General features: G+C 38.7%; 2 protein-coding genes across 3 annotated transcripts; both read right to left on the bottom strand.

Annotated features, from left to right (window-relative positions):
* Positions 1-2,945: 2,945 nt before the first annotated feature.
* On the bottom strand, positions 2,946-10,260 carry LOC103827283 (matrix metalloproteinase-27-like). Of its 2 annotated transcripts, XM_009102779.4 has the most exons (10): positions 10,009-10,260; positions 9,414-9,652; positions 8,644-8,792; positions 8,419-8,547; positions 6,480-6,641; positions 6,183-6,306; positions 5,193-5,323; positions 4,826-4,985; positions 3,538-3,641; positions 2,946-3,339 (listed from the first exon to the last, which is right to left on the bottom strand). In XM_009102779.4, the coding sequence occupies exons 1-10, from the start codon at positions 10,159-10,161 to the stop codon at positions 3,239-3,241; spliced, it is 1,452 nt and encodes a 483-aa protein (XP_009101027.3). In that variant the 5' UTR covers positions 10,162-10,260; the 3' UTR covers positions 2,946-3,238. The 2 variants fall into 2 exon arrangements, with proteins under 2 accessions (XP_009101027.3, XP_018763982.2); XM_018908437.3 differs by lacking the exon at positions 6,480-6,641.
* A 4,789-nt stretch (positions 10,261-15,049) lies between these two features.
* Positions 15,050-21,706, bottom strand: LOC103827284 (interstitial collagenase-like). The gene is made up of 10 exons (XM_009102780.4): positions 21,587-21,706; positions 20,416-20,660; positions 19,970-20,118; positions 19,754-19,879; positions 18,843-19,004; positions 18,369-18,486; positions 17,642-17,775; positions 16,448-16,607; positions 15,454-15,554; positions 15,050-15,265 (listed from the first exon to the last, which is right to left on the bottom strand). Exons 1-10 carry the CDS (start codon positions 21,695-21,697, stop codon positions 15,165-15,167), a joined length of 1,407 nt encoding a protein of 468 aa, XP_009101028.1. The 5' UTR covers positions 21,698-21,706; the 3' UTR covers positions 15,050-15,164.
* Positions 21,707-27,335: the final 5,629 nt, after the last annotated feature.

The raw sequence follows: 27,335 nt of genomic DNA on the forward strand, positions 1-27,335 counted from the left end.
ATTTTTCTTGATGACAGGAAACAACTGGAAAGACAAATGTGGATTAGCTGTCTCCTTGGTTTTATATGTAATTTCTGCCTTTCCTTGTCTGCCCTCTCAAACTCCTCTTGTCAACAGTAGGGGGAATACAATATTATAAAACTGAATGGAAATCTGGAGTGGAAAGCAAGAAGAATGTTTAGTTAAACACTAAGAACATTATTTCAGCTTTACCACATGGGATCCTGGTTTTTGTGTGTCCATCTGGTTCCACAGCAACTGGAAGTACTGGCCAATTTTTCCAAGCCAAACTGAAGTTCCACAGTTCTTCCTGGTTTTATGGAAAATAGCAGCTGGCTAGAGGAGAAAAACCCCTTTTGATGGGAAGACAGATTATTCATCCCTGGGCCAGGCTGTGGGGCTGGTGACTGGTCACCCCACGGGTAACTGGTAATGCACAGGATTTCCCAGCTAAATACCTAAATATAGTATGGGGAGCTCCTAAATATAGTATAGGAGTATACCTAAATATAGCATTATGAGGAGCTATAGGAGGCATAAGAGAGGGGGAGAGGTACTGGGAACTCTCTGGGGCTGTGGGAGGATACAGTGAGCTGCAAGACATAATCCCATGTTGTCCAGAGATGGAAGGATAGGATCACCAGTAAGCCCTCTTCTGTTCTGGCACTCCTATTCTGGTTCCTACTCCTCCAAAGAAATGACAATCAGAGAGGGAAAACTGACTGACCAAGCTGTTACCACTAATCAGAAATCAAGTCTTTCTGTGTTGGGAATGACCTTTTAGGCCTTCATTGCTAATAAAGGAAAAGCAATACTGTTTGCTTTATTTATTTTCACAGGTGACCTGTGAACATGAGCCCCTCACTGGTTTAACAGAATGCCAGAGCTGCCAGTCAGAAAACTTCATTAACTACATTCCACTGTTAAAGATTAACTTGCCTTAAAACCAGGGATTTTTTTATAAATTATGAAACAATGTTTCACCTAAGAAAAGAAGGAGCACAGGATAATGTGATGTTTGTTTATATATCTGAAGACAGGGGGACTTGCCTAGTTATTGTAAAGAACTGAATAATCTCCTCTATGACTCAATGATTAAACGTTTCTTGAAGTTAAATTTACAATCATATTACACACTGAGCAGACAGTGTGTTAAAGAGTAATCTTGCTATGAGTATAAACACCTGGGTGTAACTTGGCAGCTTCTGTGACTGTGCTGTTAAACTGTGCTTTCTACTACACAGCCATCAATTTAATTGAATGCTGGAGAAGTGTTTAAGGAACATGAAAAGACAGAAATAGCTAAGGAATTGTCGCTGTTCCACCTGCCTCCAGCATGTTCTGCTCTTTTTGTGTGGGCTATCACAAGTGCAAGCAGGTGCCTTCAGACAACGTTATCACTGGCTTGTGGTGATAAGCTGCTGTTGTAACTTACATACAAAAAAAGCAAATATCACAGAGGAGAAATGTAGGATGTCCCATTCTGAATAAAAACTGAGAGATACCCATCAAAGATACTATTAATTCCATCCAGCCTTATCTGTCTGAAAGGCAGCTACTCTAAGCAAGTTGGGTAGTGTTCTCCTGCAAAGAGATGTTTTCTCTGGAGGCTGAAGACACTAGTTTGCCCCAGCATAGTCTTTGAATGAAATAGATGAGATGAGATGACATGAGATGAGATGAGATGACATGAGATGAGATGAGATGAGATGAGATGAGATGAGATGAGATGAGATGAGATGAGATGAGATGAGATGAGAATGAGGTGAGATGAGATGAGAATGAGGTGAGTAATGTTGTGAAAAATTTCCTCCTCTTTTTTCAGAAGAGGGATCTTCCCTAACTCATCTAGACAGAAAGCTAAAGCAGCCAGATGAATCTCCCTCAAATGTCTGCTGTACCACCCTACTTTAGGCTTACATTTTCTTAGGGATCTAAATGGTGATGGTGTTCCCCATGATTAGACTTGCAGATTAGTGAAACATCACATTCGATCCTTTACTTTGATTTCCTGGTGGGAACAAAGCCAGTGGGTTTCTCACAGCAATAGCAGCAACACGGTGGTACTGCTGCTGTTTACAGCAAGTCAGGTAGGCAAGGTTCATGCTGGGGTCATTGCAGACAGACCATGAAAAAGTCAGACCATGAAAATACACAGCAAAAAGAAATATTTTACTAAATCATGGGACAGGTGTGTAAAACAGTCAAATATGTGAGAACTGGGGAACAGCAGGACAAACCAGCATTGAGAACAGATTCCCAGGTATCCCCAGCCATGCACACAGTATGGCCAACAATTTCACAGTGTGTCCTGGGCCTGTTTACAGAACTAAAAGTAGAAGAAGTACCTGGAGATGATGTAACTGTGACTCTACAGATTTTGTGTGATTTGGTGAAGAGTTTGCATGGCAACAGGCAATAAATGTCAGATGTATGTAAAGCACATACATCTTTGTATGTTTGTATCAGCAGAGCAAAGGTTGTGCTCCATGACAGGGTAGTTGAATCTGTTCTTGAACAGGGCAGGGCTGATGTGTGAAGGATGTAATTCATAGCTTCAGACAAAGTGGAAACTGATGAAATGTTAATTGTTATGCTATAAAGACTGATCAGGGTGATTATCTGGTGAGATAATTTATTCAGACATTGGGACTTCAGGGTGATTTTGGTGTCAAAGTACTGTTGTGATGTGAAAGGAACAAGGCTGCAACAGCCAAAGAAGAGCAGGAAAAGATGCAGGAAAATGGATCTTCTGCAGAATGCAGAAAAGCAAGTGGCTAATGAAAGCTTGTATCTTGCAGATGGAGAGAAAAGAAGCTTGCTCTTTGGAGAGAAAAGAGGCAAAGTACAAAAATTGTATGCTGCAGGGATAATAGAATGTCAACCTGCAGCCTTTCACACCTCAGAAATGTAGAATGCTTTCAACAGATGAAGCAGAAAACAGATGCCATCAACCTAAAACTCTTTATTGCCATAATATTAAAAAAATCCCCAAACCATCTGGAGAATAAAGTAATAACTTATTTTGTATAATTTCCACTTATGGGAAAAATGCAATTTTGTTCTAGTCTTTGAAAATGAAATTTAAGCTGACATGTTTATTTAATAAAATACATGAAAAGTATTTTTGAAAACTAGTCCTGTTGTATATTCTGTAGAGCGGCATACATGCAAACAATTTCTGAGATCTCTGGAATGGTAGCTATTGTCTTGCTGAATGTAAGAAAGTTTAATGATGCTAACAGTGAAACCAGCTGTTACTCTTCATTTCTCTGACAACTTTTTTAGCAATAGGGTCATACTCCCGCTGTTTTGGTCCATGAAAGAAGTAGAATAATCCTGGAAATGAAAAAGCAAAACATTATGTTTTGGATACAAGAAACAACTTCATTCTGACAAATCCCCTTCATACACACAGGAGAGCATCTCTTAATTTCTGTCTTTTGCAGGATGCAGCAATAACGACATTCATCATAGTTTCAGAACTTCTGATCTTTAGAACTAAACTGATTTTACATAAAAGCTTATTTCATTTACCTTTCTGTTGAAAAACAGCATCAACCCTCTGACTAATTCCTGGAAATTCATCCACTGTCACTCTAGGATAACCCTTCTCCATGGACTGCCTCTTTTCATCAAACCTAAATCATATGAAGGGAGACATGCAATTTTCCAGAGTTGACTTAAATTCTGCTCAGAGTTTAGCAGCTTTAAAAATATGCCCACCCATCTGCAATATAGTTGGTTTCACTGGGGTTGCAAGAGAAAGTTGTGTTATTTACTTGCACAAATGGCTGCAAGATGCTGGCCATTGTGTTTTCCATGAGGTTGTTTTTTGTTTGCTGATAAAGGTAAACAGCTCCAAAGAAGCATCAGAAGCATGCATTAGAAGCATTTCTAAGTGAGAAAAACTGAAGTAAGATGCACATTTTTGACTCCAAGGATGGGATTTCCCTCCTCTGATGATAACAGAGTGACAGACAGTGCATGGACACTGGAGAGATTAATTCCTGGTATAGCACATATTTATAGCATGAATTTTGACTCCTCTCAGACTTTGATATGATATTGTACATAGTCCTCTACTAGCTGGACAGATTTAGATGGAGGCAAGGAAGCTGGCTTATTTCTAATACATCAAGTTCTTCCTATGTGAGCCAGGACAATTTTTATGAGATAGGGCTAAATTAAGGGGACCTGAAATGTTCTTCCAGATTTGAGGAACCCTCTCAGGGGAAAAAAAAAAAAAAAAAAAAACCCAAAACAAACCAAGCAAACAAAGCATTTGTTTCACTTCTCCTTGGATACAAGAAATATTTTTCACAGGCATCTGAGGCTGGGAGAATGAGTTACTAAGTAAGAAATGCGTGTTGCGGTTTACTTGCATGCTGTTGTCTTGTGACCAAGGCAGTAAAATAACAATGCAAGATACTGTAAATACTCTAGCCTAATTAATCAAAATCAAAAAACAGGAAACCACAGGAATCTCAAAATCCAGATGACACTGTATGTATCACTGAGGAACCCCACAGTTAGTCACAATAAAATCTGAGTGAACCATGCTTACCCTGGTTGCCTGAGGAAGACCTTTGCAGCCACTGTGCTTGCACACAGAAGGAATCTTGCAGTTTCCCAAAGCTGACTTCTTTCTTCCCCTGTCTGCTCTTTGGGTATCAAGACTCACTCATGTCAGTTTGGGAACAGGATTTGGAGGGAACCTACAGTTACCTAGAAGGTCTGCTGTCTCTTTTATAATGTTCACTTTAATTTTTATTCAGATTATATTGGAGTTATTAATAGGAAAACATTTGTCAATTCTTCTTACCTCCAGTACTTGTCACCTATGAAAAAGTCTGTCTTCCCTGTATTTTTATTACAAACAGCTGCATCAACTTTCTTGACACCTTTAGGGAAGCCCAGTGTGTTGATGTTCTTTGGATAACCAAGCAGCACCTGATATCCACTGATAACCCAGAATTTGTTGCCTGTTAAGACAAATTAAAATATTTAGTTTTGCCAGTCATTTTCAGACAGTAAATTATAAAATGTTCCTTTATTGTAGGTTGTAGGTAAAATAGATGAAATATTCTGAGTTTTTATTTTACCTATTTGAAAAGTGTATTTTATGCACACGTTCCTTCTGCCCACATAATTAAATTAAGAAAAAAATTAGAGAAAATCTCATACTTCACCTTTGAAAAGTAGGATCTGATCTTTTGTGTTCTCATATGCAGCTTCAATACCAGGAGGCAGATTTGGCCAGAAGGCAGAAATTAACTCACGTTCAGCCTCTGAGTTATCAGGATATACCCGCCACAAGTGCCTGATTTAAATATGAAACAGGTTTGTAGTATATAACAAACCACAGAAACTTCTGTGTGTGCAAAAGAATGTGAGCAACAATGTGACTTACAAGCTCTTTCTTGTCAGTGGAGTTACCTGGCTTGATGTGTCAGAAAGGAAATAAATCCCTGCACTGGGATGTGTCTGGTTTTTTATTCTATCTTCATTCTGGCTTTTCATTGATACTGATTGATAAATGATCAGTTATGAGCTGCTGAATATTTCAAGTAGTTCCTGTACTGTATAGTGAGAGGGTTATAGGAGCCTAGGTAGGACTTACAGTAACCTCTTCAGCAGATGAATTCCACAGATGATTTTGGGCTTGCAGAGGGGATTGGAGGAGAGATTGGCACAACTGTATGGTCAAATGTACTTATTTCTTAGTTCGTTAGCAACTTAGATTAGTAATTAAATGTTCAAGGCCAGGTTGGATGGGAGTCTGAGCAACGTGGACTAGTAGGAAGTGTCCCTGCTTGGAACTAGGTGATCTTCAAGGTACCTTCCAAACCAAACCTTTATGTGATTGTCTGGAAATACTGCATCATTAGGTCAAGTCACTACTCAGTGTAACCATCTATATATTTTGGAACAAGGTCTCATTGGGATTGAGGTTTTTTCTGGAAGAAAATGAAGCATTTTTTTCAGGAGATCCTGTAAAATATTAATACAACTAATATCTGCTAAAACTTTTATTTCCGTGAATTGAAATCCATTTGTCTCGTAAATCTTTGTAGACATGTAACATGTTTGCATTGTAAGCAGGTAAACCACAAAAGTATTCAGTCTTTGTATAGAGAAAAATTAAACCCCATGCAGACTAATGTCCCATCAGTATTTACCTGCCCTTTAGAAAAATGACTTCTTGTCGGAGTGTAGTTACAGCATCAAAAGAAATCTGGGAGCCACAGATTTCAGATGAGGTAGGGGTGGTTGGCCTTTTATCTGGGGCATTTGGTGGGGATCCTGAGAGAGAAATTTTGGAAAGAATACACCAAATTGTAGAAATATTAAGTTTTCCACACCTTGCTCTTTTTTTAATAGTATGTGAATGTTATTAAGTTTATGGTGAAACTTTGTGAGAGAGATTATTTCTCCTCTGCTTACCTTTTTTTTACTAAGCCACGGATTTTACTCACCATAAATGGACTGAATGCCACTTATATCATCTGGAGGGAGGGGAGATTCACTGGGTCTGATATACGCATAATTGGGGAACATGAGAGCCCTCTGATCATTAGAATGGGAGAGACCCAGGGCATGGCCAAACTCATGAGCAGCAACAAGGAACAAGTTGAACCCTTATGAAATGGATAGAGAGAAGAGACCAGTCAAATTTCCCTCAGTAAATGGCTGATATGATCACAGCATCAGGCTATTGCTCAGCCACAGTTTTCATACAATATATTGATGTTCACTAGGAATGCATCTAGGTGAACATATTTTTGTATAGGACAAGATTGTGGTCTTCCCCCACTAGAAGGGAAAGACTTTTAACGCTCTTGCTTTCTGTTAGCTACTGGAAGTGTGTGTTTGTCATGAGTAGATATCTGGGGGTGAGTGTGGGTGCAGCTCTTTGGAATGTCCTGGCAGGGTTTCCTGGCTGAGGTAGAACAGATTAGATAGTGAGTCAGATCAAACTAACAGCTCTCCAGGGCAAGGCAGGAGGACACACTCTGTGCTCACCACAAAGTGTCACTCTGTGTGTCGCTCTCCCTCCTATACACCTGAGAAAAAAAGGTGAGGTCATGAATAGACAAGGAAAAATGAAACATTAGCAGAACGCTTTGCCTTTCTACCATTGGGACTTTACTGTTTCTTTAGAGATTTATGCAACAAAATAAAATTTTAATATATTATGCTTCTGCATACTTATTCCCAGTGAAATATGTTAACACAAGAAAGAAATAAAAATGGAATTTCCTTCAACATGCGATCCTCCAAGTAACATGCCTTTCTGAATTAGGGAAGAATGATCATCTGTCCTGCAGACCAAGACCCAGAAATGTCAACAGATTTAATGAAGATCACAAGTCTGTGGCAGAGGAGAGGACTGGTCATCGATTGCCCAAGAAAGGCTGGCTGAAGCCAAGACATTCATTTCTCAAAAACCCAAACAAAATAAAGCCTCATTTTTTCCACACATATTTCCAGTCAGTCCTCCCCTCTCACGATTCTTCCGAGCGCTCCAAGTTCTGCAATGTCTGGCTGCTGGAGCTATGCTGCTGAGGAACAGCAGAAAGCTGTGGTTGACCCATTCAGTCCCAGTATGGGAAACATCACATTTAATCATGTGACATGTCCAGCACTCATCCCTCTCTTTTTTTTCCCACCACAATAAACCACAGTCTCCTCCTTGTGCAGTGGTTTTACAGCACTTTTCTGTTCATTAGCTCCTTGCTCTTCCTGACCTCAGTTCTCTCTTGTTGCAGCTTTCCATCTCAAAAAGTGGATGAGAAGAGGGTCTAAAGTAGCGGAGGGTAATGTGCCTGTGTGCTGACAGACCTGTCAGAGGCAGTATGTGCTGTACGGCCAGCCTGGAGGCTGAGCGGAGCAGACATTCCCCGACAGATTGAGCCTGGGCACTCAGTGTTCCCCTCTCTGCTGCCTATTGTTGAACCTACCCTGGAATTTTTAGTGAAGACTCTTCATTATCCCTGGTGGCTGTATTGATTTTTAGGTGGTGGGGGTATCCTCTGAGGGCTGCTGCAAAGCACGGCCATGGTAGTGCCAGGCCTGGTGTGCATCAGGAGGGGAAAAGAGAAAGGTTTTATCAAGGCTTGTGAAACTCTGGGCCACCACCAGCCCACAGGTAAGAGTGGCTGTGTCTCTGGCATTCCTACCTGGAAAGGATTTTCCTGTTGGTATTTTTATCAGGGCTAATTAAGGACTAGAGTAGACCAAGGTGTTTATGTCTATGTTGTTGTAAGTATCCCTCTTGGAGGACAGCCTGAAATATCCTCAAACTGCTCTTATAGTTAGTGAAGTGTTTAATATCAGTCTCTTCCTTCTCTTAAATAAAATCAGAATGAAATTTATTCATCTGCATAACACTTTATAAACCTTGTTAGCACCTACCAGCTGAGCCTGTGGTCCAGTCTTCATCCTCATCAAAGTGCACATCACCGCCTAAGCCATTGCCAGGTGGAAAGGCGTGAGCGAGAACTCCAAGGGGGCCATCAAAATAGCGAGGGCAATGTCCATGGACTAAATAACATGAAGTTGATACAACACTAAGCTTAAGTTATGACTATTGAAAAATATATTAATTAATTTTATCATTGAGTGCAGTATTCATTTTACCTTTGGTCCCAAAAGCAATCATTATATCTGCTATTCCCTTATGAATGCGAGTGAAAATCAGCGGGGTGACAGCACTCCACACTTTAAATGCCTTCTCAACTGCTTTATCCACATCCTCTTTGCTCATATCTGGTGTATAGTTCACAATTCTACAGTTATGAGAATTCAAGCATAATATTTAGTATTTGCAGAAAAAAGAAAATCCCTAATATGGTTAAGAAGATGAACAGAATACATAAGAAACAATGTAACCTGTAAACAAATAGTTCCCAAGATTCATCGTGGGCTGAGTGAGTTTGATATGTGAAAACTGACTGTGTTTGAGTATGTGATTACTGTCCAATGTGTCTTTTTCATAATAGTTGTGTACACATTATGGTTTTTTTTTTCTTAAAATGGGCCTTAGCCAGGAGGTTGCCCCTTGAGCATGAGGAAAGTTACCTCCTCAGGTTTCTGTGACTACCACAATGTTGTCTCAGCAAATGTCAATGAAGCTTGTACAGGGGGTGCAGTTGACATTTCTGTTTGGCTTACAGAATATTTGTCAGGAGTGATACATGGCAGGCAAAAACTGTGGTTGAACCAGTAAATGTAAAATATCCAGCTGGATTTTCAGAAATTCCTCTCAGAAGCATGCATAGCTAACAGCTGTGGTGAGAGAAACATTTTTGTATTCCCAACTGGAAACAATTGCTATAGAATTTTATTTATATATAACAAATTTGGATACCCACAAATCTAAAATTTAAACTCAAAAAGTATTATACTACCTGTATGTCAGTTTGGTTTTTTTCCATCCAGGCAGGGTAAAGCCATAGAGACCCACATCGGGAACTCCACACCTGGGTTTCTTCATCATTTCCAATGTCTCATTATCCAGTTTTCCTGTCACTTTCAAACCAAAAAATTGTTGCATTTTCTGAAGTTTTTCAGCTGCAGATTCAGCATTTATTTTCCATCCAAGCTGATTTGGATCTGGCTCAACAGCATAGAATTTATTCAAGTAGTTCTAGTAAAAAAAAAAGCGACATGTTTCATATTTTGATCTGTTTCTTGAACAAATAAATACCTTAGGAGTGATGTTGTTTGTGTAGGTTGCTGGCAAAACCTTCCTGTGATTTTGTAGCACAACAAATGTTTTCATGAGGATCATAGCTAAACAGAAACAGACAACATTGTCCTGACTCTTATTAACTTGACATTTACGGCTTGTACAGATTTATCCTACTTTAATAAAATTCGAGCAGCAGAGTTCTATGCAATAGCATTCTCAGAAATGCAGCCAGCTGCTGTGCAACTGGAACACACAGAATAGGTCTAAAAATAGATAGCCCAATAGATCCCAGACATGGACAATGCAGTTACCTGTACAAGCTTTGCATCTTCTTCATTGTCTTTCTCTGGGTGGAAGGGAAGAGCGCTAGAAACAGCTGTGCATGTCACAAGCCAAAGTGAAAGAGCCTTCATTTTTACTCTCTTCCCTGTCCTGGTAGGAGAGCTGTCTGCCTTCTGCTCCATGTGCCTCCTTTCTCATGTCCCAGTTCGTATGGTTATGGGGTGCTTTGGAGAGACAGCTGTAGACTGACTCAGAGCTCATCATGCTCTGATTCCCCCCACACAAGTTATAACACTGTGCAGACTAACACAATAAAACTTAATTGAATCCATGCAACTTCACAGTCATCTGAAACAGAGGGGATTTGAATCTGTCTAACCAGCTTGGCTACCCTTTTAAAACTGGCACTCAATTTCAGTTATTTTACACTGACTTTGACAAACCTGGGCAATTTCATGCCAGATTAAGTGGTGGACAAATTCAAAACCTTGTAATATGTTCCAAAACACCCCTGTGAAGTGGGACCATCAAATGTCAGGCTACTCTACATTCTCCACCTAGAAAATGGGAATTGTGCAGGAGGTATGAATCCCATAAAAAAGAAAAAACCCCAGACTTTGGGAGAAATGAATGTAAGCAGAATATTTTCTTTTCAAATTGATTTATGATGGAAAATGCCAATTCCTTACCCACCTCTTTCTGGCAATTTTTTAAAGCAGTGTGTTTCTTTTAAATTCTTCTGGTGGAATCCAAGATATACATAAATGAGATTGATTTTACCTTATAAATTGAGCCTAAAGAATGTGAATAATCTTATATCTCTATCTATCTATCTATCTATCTATCTATCTATCTATCTATCTATCTATCTATCTATCTATCTATCTATCTATCTGCCTTTTCATCACTAAAGGCTTTTTTCAGTTTAACCACATTAGCCACAGGGCAGATGATTATTTCCTGTCTTAAGTAATTCAGAATAAGGGAAGTTTCGAGAGTCACACAAGCTATGACAAATTATGGGATTTCACCCTGTTCCAGCCAAGCGCCTTCCTCTTCCACTGGCAGCAAAGAGAGATGAAGGTGTTTAGCACCTCAGTGGAGCTCTCACAGTGCATATTCATCTTTTACAATACTGTTGAAAGCAATGCCTTCATGTTGGACCATGGCTTTTTCTGAAGTCCATGCTTCTGGTTTTTGGCTTTTTTGCTGTGCCTTCCAGCTAATTTTTCTCCAGCTGGAGGCATTAATGGTGAATTGTTAATCCCGATATCCTCCTTGTTAAACTTGTTAAAGGCATTTCTCAGCTACTTAAAAAAAACCCAACAAACCCTTCTCTTGATTATTATCATTGTGTTGTATGGGTCCCATTCAGTTCTGTATGTGTTTGACTGTATTGATTAGATTTTTGCTGATATAATGCATGTTTAGACAGCTACCTATCAGACACCCATGTTGTGATCAGTTAAGAATGTTGAGTCCCTCTGTTATAGGGTTAAGGTCATGACCATGCTGCAACACTATTCCTGGTTCCTGGGATGCTCTGTGTAACATCATCAGTACTACTGATGTGGTAGGCAGTCAACTTTCTCAGTTAAAACTGGGGTCATGTTGCTGCTGCCTTCTAAGAGGAGAAAAGAAGTCATGGGATAGTTCAACATCCACCAGCTCTAATAAATGACAAAGATAAGCATTAGGAAACCATAACCAGAAGCTGCTTGTACAGCTTCTTCTTTTCCCAGACCCCAATTCCAGCTATAGATGAGCTTGTGAAACATCACTTGTGAACCTCTTCCGGTCTCTCTCCCTTGGGCGGTGGGAACTGGCTGCTGAGTTGTGTAGATGGCCGTGTTACAAAATCCTGGTAGTGTTTTCTGTGATGTAGATCTCCATCATTTGTCACTCAAATGTCTTCTGAGCAAACACAATGTTAGCTGAAACTAAAAATGTCATCTAAATTAGAGATTTCAACTTGTCTAGATTGTATGAAGCCACTGTAGAGGTCAGATGACCGTATTTTAAGTTAGTTGGTTGAATCACTCTCCAGAGTTAAGTATTTCTCTGTTTTCTGTGGAAGTAAGCTTAATTAATAAATGCATAAAGTTAGATGCAGCTGATCTTAACCTAGCTGCTCTTATTGTCTCTATCCTGCACTGCTACATGGCAGACAGCTGAGGGGATCTGATAGCCAGCCACAGTGGGAAGCAAGAAAAACACTTCTCCCAGTTCCTATTAAATCTGCCCATAGTTCTTGATTTTTCTATAAAATTGCATTCATATCAGCTGAAACATGTTTTCCAAAAATGTATTCTAGTGCTGTGGGAAAATATGTTTGGTGCAAAAGCCCTGAACAGCATTTGTCTTTTGTGACATATGCATGAACATAATCAGACTGTAGCACCTCTCGCTTTGAAATGTTTGAGACAAACACATATATCCATTTAAAAACATAAGACAGATCTCTAAAAAGAAAGCCACACTGATGGCTGGGATCCAGAACCTAGGGGGAACCTGTGGCTTCTAGATGTAGTTGGAAGTCAGCTGGAAACCTTTAGGCACCTTAATGGCACTAGAGAGCTGTTCAGGCAGAAAAGTTGTGCCACTGCTCTTCAGGCTCAGTCTTTTCACAGAGCCAATGAAACTGAATTGGTACTCAGCCTGAGTGAAAAACATGGGGCAAAGGTCCCCATGCTGTCTTTGACTCTTGATGGACTTTTAACAGACTGCAGCGTGTGAGGGCAAGACCCAACCATGCCAACACGGGTCCCTAGGGACAGTGTAGTCTCTGTGGGCCTTTGGGAAGGGATGGGCTCCCAGGAGTCCTGTTCCATGCCTGCATGGGTTACTAGGAGACCTTACAGAACTGCAAGTGCACTAAACACATTTAGGGAATGGAATTCCTGGCTGGGCAAATCTGTTTTACTGATGATATGGGCAACAATCACACAGCACACCTGTAGCAAGGCCCTGGGCAGGGGTACAGTACTTTAACATAGTACAGTAATTGGCAAATAGAGGTAAACTTTTCAAAAGGGAAAAAGAAAAAGACAAGCAATTTTATGGACAAAGCACCCTAATTCCTAATTCTGGAAAGCCTGCTTTGTGCCTGAAGGAGGACAAGAGTGGCTGGCACCAGAGGGCTGTGCTCTCCTCCTCATAGTGTGGCTTGGATGGAGCAATCCCTGCGCTCCCACAGCAGAGGAAATGTGCTCTCACATAAGCACGGGGCAGATTTCTCACAAAGGAATCACTTCATGTTGAGCTCTCATCTTCCTGCTCATGGGAAATTCACAAAGTGAATTTTAAAACTGCATGTGGCAACTAAAATTTGGACAGGGTATGAAAAGGCACGGACTAAAAATATTGCATTAGAAACTTCATCCTATTTTTAACTTCTTCCATGGTCTGTAAATCACCCTTTATCTCTCTTTCCTCTAAAACATAACCACCTCCTTACTGTTCATCTCCCATTCGACTTTTTCACTGCTCCTTGAGTACTCACCACTATTTGCTTCTAGAGAGGGACTAGCATTCTGCTCTAAATCTGAGAAGCTCTTTTGACATCACCTTGAGATTCTGTGCTTTTACTTCCTATGTGCAGGGAGAATATGCCCCCCTTTTTTATTTTTAATATAAATTGTTCTAGTAAGAAATATTATCTTTGCTTGTAAATCTCGTGTTATATTTGTAGACAATTTCTGCTAAAAAGCAGAACACAACACAAACAATTTAGATTCATATAGTTCTAAAACAATTTTTGGTCTAATTGTCATTCAGTAGCACTGGCTTACACAAGAAAATCCGATTCAACAGTATTGTTGGTGAGGTTAGATATTAAAGAACAAGTACCTAAACCACCTTGTGAGAATTGGATTCACATAAATTAACTTCTTAATGAAAGCTTTTGATTTGCTGCAATTTATTTTTATGATCTTGTAATATTTTCTTAGGTTTTATAAAGTGAATGAACAAATTAATTTTCAGTTATACAATTTCTTATCTTTGAATAATATTGAGACTGATCTATACTGAATTTAATAAAAATAAGAACTGCTAACTCTTTTCTGTATATATGAAAGATAAAATTTAATAGCCTTCTAATACAGGCAGATAAGTAATGAAAAAAATGAAACAGATATGTTTTTATGAGACTACACAATATTTCCTCAAAATATAGTTTATTACCCTAACCTTAAACCTTCCTCTGAAGCCTGTTGAATTATGCAGATATAAAATATAATAAATTTTGTTCTGTTCATATGGCTTCTAATGATATCAGCTGAGCTATATAGACTGAAGAGAATGTGAATAATTCTTCAAACACCATTTTAATTGAGGGCTTTTGCAGAAAATGTGGTTAAGCTGGAAATCAATTTGTCCTTTTTATGAATCTTTGTATCAGTGGTATTTTTGGCCAAGAATTGTAATCTTTTAAGCAAACTGCTTGATTCTCTAACCCACTGGAATGAGGTGGGATTTAGTAACTACTAGAGTAGTAAGAGAGTAGAAAGAGCCTTGATTAAAGAAGTTTATCTGTTTATTATATGATGTGGCTACCTTTGAGAGCAAGTGACTTGTTTCTTGTCTCAGAGGTCCTTTTTAATCTACATTTCTGCATTTCTGGACTTGAAACTAGTTCTTAAACCTAAAAACATGAGAATATTCCTTCTTCCCTGCCCCCTGCCTTCTCCCCACAGTTGTAAAGATGAACACCCTAGAGAGAAGTCTAAGAAGGGAAGTAGGGGAAAGAGGAACAGAAAGTGGAAGTAGAGCTGTACAGTGATGATAGTGAACTAGTTGACCATCATATTTTCACCAGGGTTTGTGAGGAGTAGGGGGTTCATAGACAAGTGTGTCCTCCTTTCTCTGTCTTTGTGAAAAAACCTCACATTTTCCTGCCAGAATACATTTTTTAGTGTTTGAAAGCTAGACTTGGCTCTTGAGCATCAGGGCAAAAATGACATATGGAACAAAATTATATGTGAAATATAATTTATTAGAAAACTTGACCATAACAGGAGAAGTTGTGATAAATTATATAAATTTATTTGGCTTAAAATAAATAATTATTAAGACTATACTGTCATAGAATTTGAACAGAAATCCGTTCTGACCTGAGAATCATGAAATGCTGAAAAATACAGCAGATAAAAATATACAGTGTGCACATGGGAAAACATTGCAATTAACAACTAAACCAGCTGGTGCTCTTCATTTTTCGAACAATCCGTTTGGCACGAGGATCAAACTGGAACTGGGTTGTTCCATGGAAGAAATACACATAGCCTAGAAGTAAAATTTAATCCAATTATATTTCATTTGAAAAAAAAAAAATCCCCATTATAGACAGTCCATGTATACCAGGTATTTTTAATTCCTTTTCATTAAAGTTATAACAGCATTTTGAAAAAGATTATTCTATCTGTAGAAGCCCAAATACACACATAAACAGATTAAAGGTAAGTTTCTCTCACCATCTTTCTGGAAAGCAGCATCAACCCTGCCAATGTTTCCAAAGTCAGAGACAATTTTCCTGGGATACCCATGATCCATGGATTTTTTCTTTTCATCATATCTTAGAAGAAGAAATGTCATTACAATTTATGAGGAAGCAGACATTATTTTGCAAGTCAAAAGCAAATTCTTACATGTAACTCTACTGTTCCTAAGAAGTCTCATAGAGATTTATTTAGTAGCTTTTGATTCTTATTAAATTTCTCTTGGAGATTTCTCTGAGATTTGAAAATTTTACCTATGTTAAAGTTTGTCACAATGTTCCCAGGGACCTGGGAAACACGGCTCAGAAATTTATTTATGTATTTCTGGACTAGCAGAGCCTTGGCCATCTGTTGCACATAAAATGAATTTCTATTTCAAGGAAATCCATTCAAACATAAAAACAGAACATAAAACTTCAAAGAAGACAATTGCACAGTCCTGAACCATAGTTGAATTAGTGTCACTGATGGACTTCTTGAACAAAATTGCTCTCTGAAATTTGTCATGAGCTTCAATTAGAAACACAAGCAACATTAAAATTGGAGAATACTTATAATTACTTCATAGAGGAATTAAATTACAGCACTTTGCACTGATTCATTTTGTTTGGAAAGTGAATTAGAAGTGGATGCTATCACAGCATAGCACAAAAAAGCAGCACTGTTGTGGAGCAAAAGTGAGTAATCTACTAGAAAATTACTCTTTTTTATTAGGTAGCTTTTCAATCAGATGGAAGTACTTATAATCCTGCTACAGGAGTCTAATGTTTGGGGGAAAAAATCCTGATGAAAGGGTGATATTTTCTAGGAAATTCCTATTTTTTTTTTTTTTTGTTTAAATCCAAAGAAACACATTTAAATTTCTGGATTTTGCCTGATTTAAACATTGACCCACTCAAATTGTATAGTAATACATCAGACCCCAGGCAAATGAAAACTCATCTTCTGCTAAATGAACATTAAATCTTACCTCCAGTATCTGTCAGCTACAAAGAAGAATGTTTTCCCTGTGGCTTCATCGTTGTAAGCTGCATTAACCCTTTTGACAGTCTTTGGGAGCCCAAAGCGATAGATTGGTTTGGGATAGCCAGGCAGAACATCATATCCCCTGATGACCCAATATTTATCCTCTGAAAAATAGGAGCAAGTTTCATTTGGTTTTGTTATTTATAAAAATATTTACTTGTGTTTTAGATGTCTGGTAAACAATGTGTCTAGATGTCAGTATTTTTCCTTTCAGCTTACTACTTTAGAAAATGTTTCTAATTCTTACACTGGGACTACATAATGAAGACAGTAGAAATGGCTTTTCTTTTTATTAATAAAACATTGGAATAATGAGGTGGGTTGGATAGAGCTTTTCCCAGAATTTAAAAAAATGAATATAAGGTATTTTTCAGGAAAACAACTTGGTGAGGCTGGAGGTTGATGAGTTAAACCATTGACCTTGGATTAGGATATTGAATTTGGTAAATTCCTGTAATTTGCTCTTTGATTATAGAGCTATGTAATGTTTTGAAAACTAGGCAATGTGCATCAAATTAAACTATTAAGGAAAGCATATGTCTAATCAAAATGCTTTGGCAATTTTAGATGCAATGAACATATGGTAATAGGTAATGAATATGGTAATAGGTCATGTAGTATAGCAATTGCATACTGAATTCATCTGAGGTAGGTAAAGGGTATTTGAGACCTTGAAAAAGAAAGACTGATTGTTAGTTCAGTGAACAATTTTCCTCTCACAGTACAATTTTCCACCAACATATTTTTTTTCTTTTTTTTCCAAACAACAACAAATACTAATAAATATATCAGTAACTGTAACATAAAAATGCCTGGATTTGACAAATGAGTTCAGTAAAAATCCTTCTGCACAAAATGAAGTGCTGTTACCTGAAGAGAACTAGATCTGAAGAAGGGCAGCTCTTTTCATAACTTGTTTTTTCAGGGCATTAACTATAACAGAGGGGAAATTTTTCTAGATTTTGACGTCTGGAGATCTGTTACAGCAATATGATCCTCGGGTAATTATTTTCAGAATTGTAAGATTATCTGTTCAACTTCCTTAAAAACACTTTAACTTCTGTAACTGCATAGTTTATAAGAAGCAGGAAGTAAAAGGTCAGAAAAGTGGAGAGTGGAGACCTTCTGATTAAATTACCTTTGAAAATTGTAATTTCATCTGTCTCAACGTTTTCATAAGCAGCTTGAATTCCTGATGGTAACCTTGGCCAGAACAGTGAGATAAAATTGAGCTCTGTCTCTGTCCTTTCGGGATGCTTGCGCAGCATGTATCTGTTTAAAATAAAATTTACGTCATAAATAATTCCACTCCTATCAAAAATTCAAAATAATTATTATAGCATCTGGAGTGTAACAGAGAAATGTGAATACCCCTGTCCACTGAGTGTAAAAGAAATCTAGAGCAATGACATTGGTAATTTTAGCACCTCAGTTATGTGCTTAAAGTTTAGCGAATTGAATATAAGACCTTCTACTTCTCTGTAGGGCAGTAAGGCTCAGACATCCTTCTCCCTGGCAGTGCTTTCACTTCTGTCCCTGCTCCTGTACTGAGGATGAGTGTGGGACCTATGGGTACACTGATAACAGATACATGAGTGCTCTTGCTTTGCTGTTTATTTGAATAAATTTCAGAGATAAGTGTGTGACAGTGGTGGGTGCAGTGATAGAATAGTTGGTAAACAACCTACAAGCTCCTGTCACCTTCCCTGCTCATGTCAAATAGGGCTCTTCTGATTAATGATCTGAGAAGGATCTTCTAGTATTCTTCTCTTTGTATTACATTCCAAAAGGACAGTTTTCACTCATGGATTTTTTCAAACTACTGAATATTTTAAAGAAATAATGTGTATGCTGATTGCTGTTACCTGCCCTTGAAGAAGAATATTTCTCCACGTAGGGTAGTAATAGAATCAAATGTCAAATTTGGGTCACAAGCTTCTGGAGTCACGGGTCCTGTTGGCTGCACAGCAGTATTAGACCGTCCTGTAGGATGAAGAGTTTTCTTTTAGAGTGGAGAAGTATGAGAAGACTGTTCAAAAGCTCTCTGAGGACCCAGAAAACATGTTTTATACAGAAAGAAAAAAGATATAATTTCAAAGTAAGAGTCTGTCATTAAATGCAGAATTCTAATTTTGATAAAGCCAGTTGTGTTCATCTTTTCAAAATGAGATTTTTGCAGAACTGGACTTCAGCTGAAGCTAGCTTCCAGGAATTTTCTCCCTTTTGTTATCAATTTTTCAGAAACTAATAAACTCATTTTGGTAGAATGCTAAATACCTTCATTTTACCATTTACCAGCCTCCCAAGTAGAAATATTAAATAAAAGTATTATTTCTTACCATAGATGGCCTGAATTCCATCAATGTCATCCTGAGGAAGACGGAATTCATTGGGGTCAGTGTAGGAGTAAGTTGGATACATCAGTGCTCCAGGATCATTTGAATGAGACAGGCCCAATGAATGGCCAAGCTCATGGGCAAGAACAATGAACAAATTGTAGCCTGCAGGATGAAAACCATAGGAAATACCATAAAACCTGTTTCAATACTTGGCACGACTGACTAAATGGGAAACTAATACACACTAGAGATACAAGAGCGACTGTAAGTAATTCTATCATCATAAAACACACACACGTAGTTACATAAGACCTGTATGAATATGTAGAGTGTGTCTGGCCTTAATTGTGTTCTCATTGTCATTTCTTTAGTGTCCTTTTGTCTTAAGCATGAGTTGTTTTCCCTGTTGTCACATAAACTGTTCACATCAAGGATCACGCCCATGATGAGGGATTGTTGGCAGTGATCCAACAGAAAAAAGAACTTAAAAACAGTGGGATTATAGTTTCCGTGGTAATTGGAACACCCTAGTTAGCACTAAACTTTGAAGTGTTATAAGAAAAAAAAAAGAATTTGCTTTCAGAAGTCTATCAACAGATTTCCCAGTATCCAAATTCTAACCTTCCTCATTTAAAGTGCTGACCTCAAAACCATTATAAAACATTATGATGTAAATATTTATATGACATTATAAATGCCACTATGATCTAAAAATAAAACTTCTGCCTAAAAGAAGTTCATGCCTAAAAGTGGCAGTAAAAAACAACATCAAAGGACAAGCAATTATAAATTAAAAGCTATGTCCCTTTTGCTCACTTTTCTGCCTGTAGCCAGGCTCCTTAAATAGTAAACGGCATGTGAGGTAAGACCGTATGAGGTTAAAACTATATAGATTCAGCTACAAAACTGACCTGTTCCATCTTTTGTCCAAGCTTCCTCCTCATCCATATGCACATCTCCACCAATACCTTCACCAGGCTGGAATGCATGAGCCAGCTGTCCATTGGGACCATCAAAAGGAGAATTGTCGCGGTGGTCTAAAGTGAAGAGGAGAAAAAATTACTTAAATCCTGAATTACTTCCATAACTTCAGATGGGTATTTAATTTGCTGCATTATCATTGTTACCTCTATAAGCAAAAGAGATCATTATATCTGCTACTTTGTCCTCAACCCTTTGGAATGTCAACGGTGTCACGTTGCTCCAGACATTGAGAGCTTTTCTGATTGCTTCATCTACATCAGCTCGTCTCATCTTTGGGGTGTAATTCAAAATCCTTCAAAGAAAACCCAACACATAATACATTGCTTAGAAAATATTTGAAATGTCAGCATTTTAGCTGAAATATAATTACTTGTGAAAAACTAAAAAATCTTGGACATTATCTTTCATGAATGAAAATTAATAAAGGCTTTGTTTTAGATACTGCCTTCTAAAGTATCTGTTTTCTTCCAGAAATCACTAAATCACTCCATATGTCCATATATGGCGTAATATGATTCCTTCAGATGCCCCCACCCCAAAGTCGATGTGCTAGATTTACACCTTTTTGGACAAGATTAGGAAGGATTACCTGTATGTAAGATTATTTCTTTTCCATTTGGGATTCCCTGGTGTGAATGCATATCGCTGCACATCAGGTACACCACATCTGGGTTTTTGCATCATCTCCAATGTGTCAAGATCAGGTTTTCCAGTCACTTCTAATCCAAAGAATGACTGCATTTCCTTGAGCTTTGCAGCAAGGGGGTTTTCACCACCACTTCTTAAATGGGGGTGGTGATCCTTTTGAAGGTCATAGAAATTCTGTAGATAACTCTGAATCAGAGTTAAAAAAAAAAAAAAAGAAGAGAGCATTGTGATTTATCAGTACTGTCTTTGGCCACACTTAAAATTTACTAGGTAATCTTAAACTATTCCTATATTGACATGCCCTGTATTTACCAGGACCAACAAAAACCTCTTTTCTTCAGTACAGTTTTCCTATGGTTTTCTGAATTTGTTGTTTCACTGATGAAATATATCAAGAAGTGTCTTGAAAAATCTAATATTTACTTTTTTATCAATAACTAATTCTACATTATTTACACTGATCAATTACTCTAACAACAAAGCTTATAAGGAAGCTTATAACTGGTCTCATGGAAGGAAATTAAGGCTGGCAGTGAGACTCCACACATCTGGGACTCCCACCGAAGCAGCTGAATACTGCTAGAGTCAGACTTGGTGAATCATGCCTTTTATTTTTAGCTACAGAATATGATACTAGAAACTCATGCCTTCCTACTGAATTTCAAGAATTTTGTCTACAACAAATTATGTTGTGTCTGCGTGAGTTCCCTTTTCCCAAAATATTCTGCAAGAGATCTCTTCAGCCAAAACACAGAAAAACATGCCTGCTTCAAGCAAGTTTCCTTCCTTATATTATTAAGACCAGTGATATCACAAGTTTCAAAGCACATTCTGAAATGTAAATTGCTGCTGAATTTGACTGTTCTTGCTAGAACTCGCACCTCAGTAGTTTTGTTATTACTTTACTGGCAACACCAAAAATGGAGCATATAATATTCAGATGACTTGTGGGTGAATAGGTTCCACGTAATTTTCACATATTTTCTAGGCTGATAGGAAAAAGCAAAATGGCACATCTTTAGTTTCCACCCATATTCTGTGAATTGCAATTATAGTTATCTCTCAGAATACCTTATATGTTTCACTTAGATATGCACTGAAAAAATACTTACCTCTACAAGCTGTAGGGTTTTTCCCTCATCTTCTGCTTCTGGAGCTGCAGGAAACGCAGAGGAGACGGCCACATATAGTGACAGGAGAATTGCAAAGGTCTTCATCCTCATCTAAGGCTGTCTGCCTCAGTTTCACTCTTGAGCTACTGAGCACTCTTCTCAGCTGTGTTTATATAGCTGATAGTAAATCAGTGACAGCCTGACTCATGCTGTATAATATCCTCTGATTAGTAAAAATGATGCATAGCAGTTTCATCATCAGGTAGTGATGCAAGGTGTTTAACTAATATTTCTATCCTTATTTTGCCCAAGTCTTCTGGTTTGTGTAATTTTATAGCATATTTAGCAAACAAGGAAATGTTTTTCAGGTAAAATGTTGAGCTACATTTCATGGGTTTTTTGAATCATGAATTTAGACTATTTATGGCACAAGGTTTTGACAAACTGGAGAAGTAATGAGAAATAAGATTTAAGAGCAACATAACAAATTGTATGATAATCAAATCATGCTACATATGCTACATATGATTTAATCTTTAACAGACTATATAATATTATGTAGCAATACGTAATATCAAGATAAAAATGACAGTATAAAGAACCAATCTTTTTTATGGAATAACCAGCAGCATAACTCCAGGAGGACTGTCATCTAACAGTTATCTAGCAGTTCTATCTAAAGCAATCTTATGATATTAGCAGAAGTGAGTGCTAAAACGATTCAATGACTTTTTACCAATATTAACAATTTTGGTCGTATTACTGGAATGTTTAATCTAGGTTCCCATTTGCATGGTAAATAACATAGTAGAACTCTTGCCAGCATGGATAAGGTCTCTGCTGCAATAATGTGTTTTGATTTGGGCAGAGCGAGATGATAGAAAAGACACCATGAAAGTCAACAGGAACTTACATCAGTGTGGAAAAAGAAGATTAAAGTAACCATTTTTACCCTGTGATCACTGTTTCATGGAAGTAAGACTGAGATGAGCCATGATAAAAGATGGAAAGTATAAGGAAGTATTTAAAAAAAAATTAGCAGTCTATGATCTCTAAGACCCTAGTGTGGTCTTAAACGAGAGTGATTAAGTTTAGATATGGGGTTTGGGATTCAGCTGCCTGAACATTAGTGTTATTTGAAATTCTCTAGGGAATCACAAATGATCAGCATTTGCCCTGGAAGGATGCAGGTCTCCGTAGCTCCTGTGCCATGGCAGCCACCCCTGGGTGGTGTCTGAAGTACAGGCAAATGAGTAATGAGGAGGAATTTGCTTTAAGTGTTTTGTTGTGTTGATGTCTGTAAGTTATTAAGGTCTCTGAGTTCCCATTTTAGACCACGAATTCTAGAGTGATTCAACTGACCAATGACATGGACTTCTAGAGGAGAAGAATTGCTCTTCGTACTACATTGACTGTGTTGGCCAGGTCCCTAACAGTGGTAAGAAAAGTTTAAATATCCTGGACAGTGTAGACTCCTAAACTGAGGAAAACATTCCTAACTGCAAGCATTAGTGTAATTGGCCTGAAGAGGATGTGTGTTTGCTAACCCTGCAGGCTGTCAGGCACAGGCTGAACATCTTTCAGGATGGTTTTGATGTTTCTGTCCTTATTGGAGATAAAGACCTTGAAAGAGAAACAGTAAATGTTAGTGTGAGAGGGAGAAATACAAATAAATGTCATTATTTTAATTATGCTGGGAAATTCTTCACTTGATTTCCCAAATATAATGAAAAAGAATCTATTTCATATGAGATGCTACACTCACTGTAGTGTATCACCCCCTAATTACATCTAGGTTCAGCAGAGCTTAAACCACTCCTGGGAAAAGTAAATTGTCTTATACCTTCCAGTGTGAGTCACATAGCTGGCCTGGAGTGACTGATTGAAGCTAATACAGGACACTTCAAAAGCAGAAGCTGGGATTTTAAATGACTAGGAAAAGAATTCCTCAAAGGGTGCAGCTGTTGTAGACTAAAGAAATTCAACTTCATGGTTCATAGTCCAAGAAGATTTAATTACTGTTGTTCTTACTCCATCTGGATTCAGACATGTAGGAAAAGAATTTTGTGTGTTGGATCTTTCTCCAAAGACTTGGCTACAACTCAAAGGATTTTGGAATTTGTGAAATGCTGCTTAACTTCTCTAACTCTCTTTCTAAACTAGTCCTATGACCCTGTAAATTTTTCTTGTTCCTGTGTTTCTTTAGGATGGTTAATATAGTTCCTGATTCAATATCTTCACTTCTTATTTTTTCCCATAAGAAGAAGAGGTTAGCTTCTTGTTTCTTTTATCTTTTTGTTTTCTGAAGCCATCATAGACATGTTCAGACAGACACATACAAACAAGGGAAGCGCATTAATCATATGCATCTTGTGGCTGAGACAGGAACATAAAAAAATCCTGTACTGTGGCTTTCACAGAGACTTTCTTCTGCTTTGCAGATTTCTGTGCAGGGTCTGTGGCCATATTTTAATGTGATCAAGAGGATACTGAGCTGAGCAGAGGGTCAGAGAGGACTCCTAGATTTTTTTTTTTTTTTGACACTTTAAATAAATTACTTTCCAAGGCACCCAGTGGGAGGACTAGAAAATCCTGGGCTCCAGCACTAGCTGTGGGAGCTCTTTGTGCATTTGAGGAGTAAAAAACTGTAAGCAGCATCAGGAAAAGGAAACAGAAGCAGTGGGGTCCCCCTGTCTTGGGAATTTCCATGGTCACGGGTTACAAAGTCATCTCCCATTTCACCATCTGCTTTGACTTCCTACTGCGTGTCCTTCGGCACAGCTCCCTCAAGGGAAGGACGGGTTTCAGTCATCTGCTTTCCCGTGGTGTGGCAGCTAGCACAACACCACCTTCTCCTTCTCCAGCACTTGTCTTCAGACAAAGGCTCAACTCCCAAGAGAAGAAAACTAAGGAGACCAAAAATGAAAGCCAAAATGAAATTGAGACCTCCTCAGAGGATGAAGTCTCATGAGAGTTGTTACTGAGTGCCAATTGGGATCTACACAGTTCCTCATTTTTCTCACAGGACCATTGTGTTGCACCTGCATTCGACTGGCACTGTCCTGGCCTCTCACTAAACCCCATTTCAGATTATTCTTCTGTGTGAGGGGCTCTATCATGTCTGGGGGATGTCAGTGAGAGCCTCTGGGGTGGGGCTGTGACTGCAAACACACCAAGGTGCACACAAGTCCATTGGGTACGTATATACATGTGTATGTACCTGTTGGGATACAGGCACCACCTCACTGCTGCACCTGGGGTCAGGGAGCTGCAGCAGCCTTAAGTATATCAGGGTACCAGATCTGGACAACCCCCAACCCACTGTCCCTGCTTGGAATTTTTTTAAAATCACAGAAATTTAGAATCATGGAATGGCTTGAATTGGAAGAAATTTTAATAGCCATATTGTTGCAACCCCTTTACTACGGGGATTGGGACACCTTCCACTAGACCAGGTTACTCAAAGCCCCATCCAACCTGGTCTTGAGGACTTCCAAGGATGGGACATTCAGAACTTCTGTGGCAACTGTTCCAGTGCCTCACCACACTCCAAGCAGAGAACCTCTTCCCAAGATTTTATCTAAATCTCTCATATTTGATTTGAAACCATTTGCCCTTGTCCTTTCTATCCCTATCTACCTCTGTAAACAGTCCCTAAACTCTTTGTCATAATTCCTTCTTAACTACTGGAAGTTAGTAGTTACTAACACATTGATGTGTTCCTGAAGCCTTCTCTTCCCAGCTCTCTCAGCCTGTCTTCATAGCAGAGCTCTTCCAGATGTGCTTTCATGGAAAGTCTCCATGCAATCAAAGGAGAGAGGGAAGCTTTACACTTACCTATCCCCAAAAGTTCTCGCCCTGAATCACCCTGCTAGGTCTGGTGCCCATCTGCTAAGCCACTGCTAAGGAAGAGGAGGTGGCACAGATGTTAAGCCAGTGCATTCAAGGGTTTTTCCAGTGTACACCCAAGCAGTACAGATTTGTGTCTGCCTGTATTAGCAATAATTCTGCTTTATTTTTCACTTCCTCAGCAAAATGGCATCCTTGTTCCTTGTGTTGAGACAAGAGACCTCAAAATGTCCCTTTTCTAGGTGCACTACTGACTGCTCCTCACTCTCTAGGTCATGACAGAAATGTAAATATTGCTAGAGTTCTACCCAGAATTGTTTCCCTTTTCAGCATTAACTGAAAAAGACATTTAGGCAGAGGCATTAAGAGGAGACATATTTCCCCAGAAGAATTTTCCTGCTTTGAACAAGCTTCTCTCTCAGTGATTTCGATTTACTTTGTACCTCACTTACCCGGGGCTTGGATTTGACTCTTGATGCTATTTCTCCTTTACCCCATCTATCTCTGGTAGCATGTTCTAATGACTTCCACACACACCCCTGACTGAACAATGCAAAAATAAATTCACAGCGTGAATCATCGTGGGGTTTCCCTAAATCAAGTCTCTCACTGCAAAACTACTGTAGAAAAGGGAACATTGTTTGGTGGTTATGTAATTTTAATGTTACAAAAACGAGAAAACAGGTACCTCATAATTCAAAGAATTGTTTACTGTTACAATTTGTCACAATGAAGTTAGCAACTGCTTTCTCAATAGCAGGTGGCACTACAAAATAATCATCATTCCCACAGGAAGTATTTTCTTCCCATTCTGTGCTCTTAGTATATCCTAATCTTCTAACGTCTTTCCAATCTATTTTGAAACAACGAAAATCTTTCTGAAAACCTAGACTATTATCCTGAAACAAGCTATTTTCCTTGGAGGATGTCACTTTTCATATGAAGTCTAATGTGTCAAAATGTAAGTGGTGTCACTGTGCAGCAATATTCTACTGATTGCCAGATATTAGCTTGAAGTTAGAGGGTTCATGAGGAGTTTACCCTGAATGAACCAAGTACATTTTAATAGTGAGATGAAACAGCCAAAGGCAAGCCTCCAAATCAGCTGTCTTGAAGTTTGCACAAGCTCATGGCTTCACATCACTGAGTGTTAAACATTTCCTTTATAGAACTGCTGTTGGCACTGCTCCAAGGGAATGATCCAAGGGAATGATCAGTCACTCGGTTTACAAACCAGGGTGCAGTGCTGGGCAGTGTTAGGAGCACAATTCTATAGTTCAAACCACTCAGAAGGCCAAAGGCCACTGTGATAGGGCTTAGGATGACAGGTGCTGAATCAGTTCTAATTATCCCATGTAGAAAAGCAATTCAGTGTGACCAATCCCACAGTGGGACAGCACCTGTGTTACACCTCAGTGACTGGCACAGTCTCAGACATGGCATCATCAATGATTTCAGTAAAAGGAGAAGGGAAGGAGTGCCACTTTCCATGCCAAGCACCTGTTTCCTGAACACAGGGAAATCAAATTACATTTTTCATCTTTGCAACTGGGCTGTTACCTGGGGTGGGAATCTGGGCTGTTGTGTTCAAGTCTTGATTTCCCTGATGGCAGATAGGCCTTGGGATGCCCTGCAGAACCAGCATTACCAACTTGAAGTCCTTTGCCTCTAAACTTAGTGGTTATCACACAAGCTGTGCAGATGTAAACCTTGTCCTGAAAGACTCAGCAAGAAGAAATCAATGTGTCCACACTGATCTACAAACTAAATCTGCATATTTCCTGGGGATCTGCACCATTTGGGACATACTGGAGCTCCTATAGGCTCACAGTCCCCCAGTTGGATACATGGCACAAATGCCAAAACACTCCACCAGGCAGCTACTGCTTGCGAGCCTGCA

Source organism: Serinus canaria, chromosome 1, assembly GCF_022539315.1.
Source record: "Serinus canaria isolate serCan28SL12 chromosome 1, serCan2020, whole genome shotgun sequence".
Lineage (NCBI taxonomy): Eukaryota > Metazoa > Chordata > Aves > Passeriformes > Fringillidae > Serinus > Serinus canaria.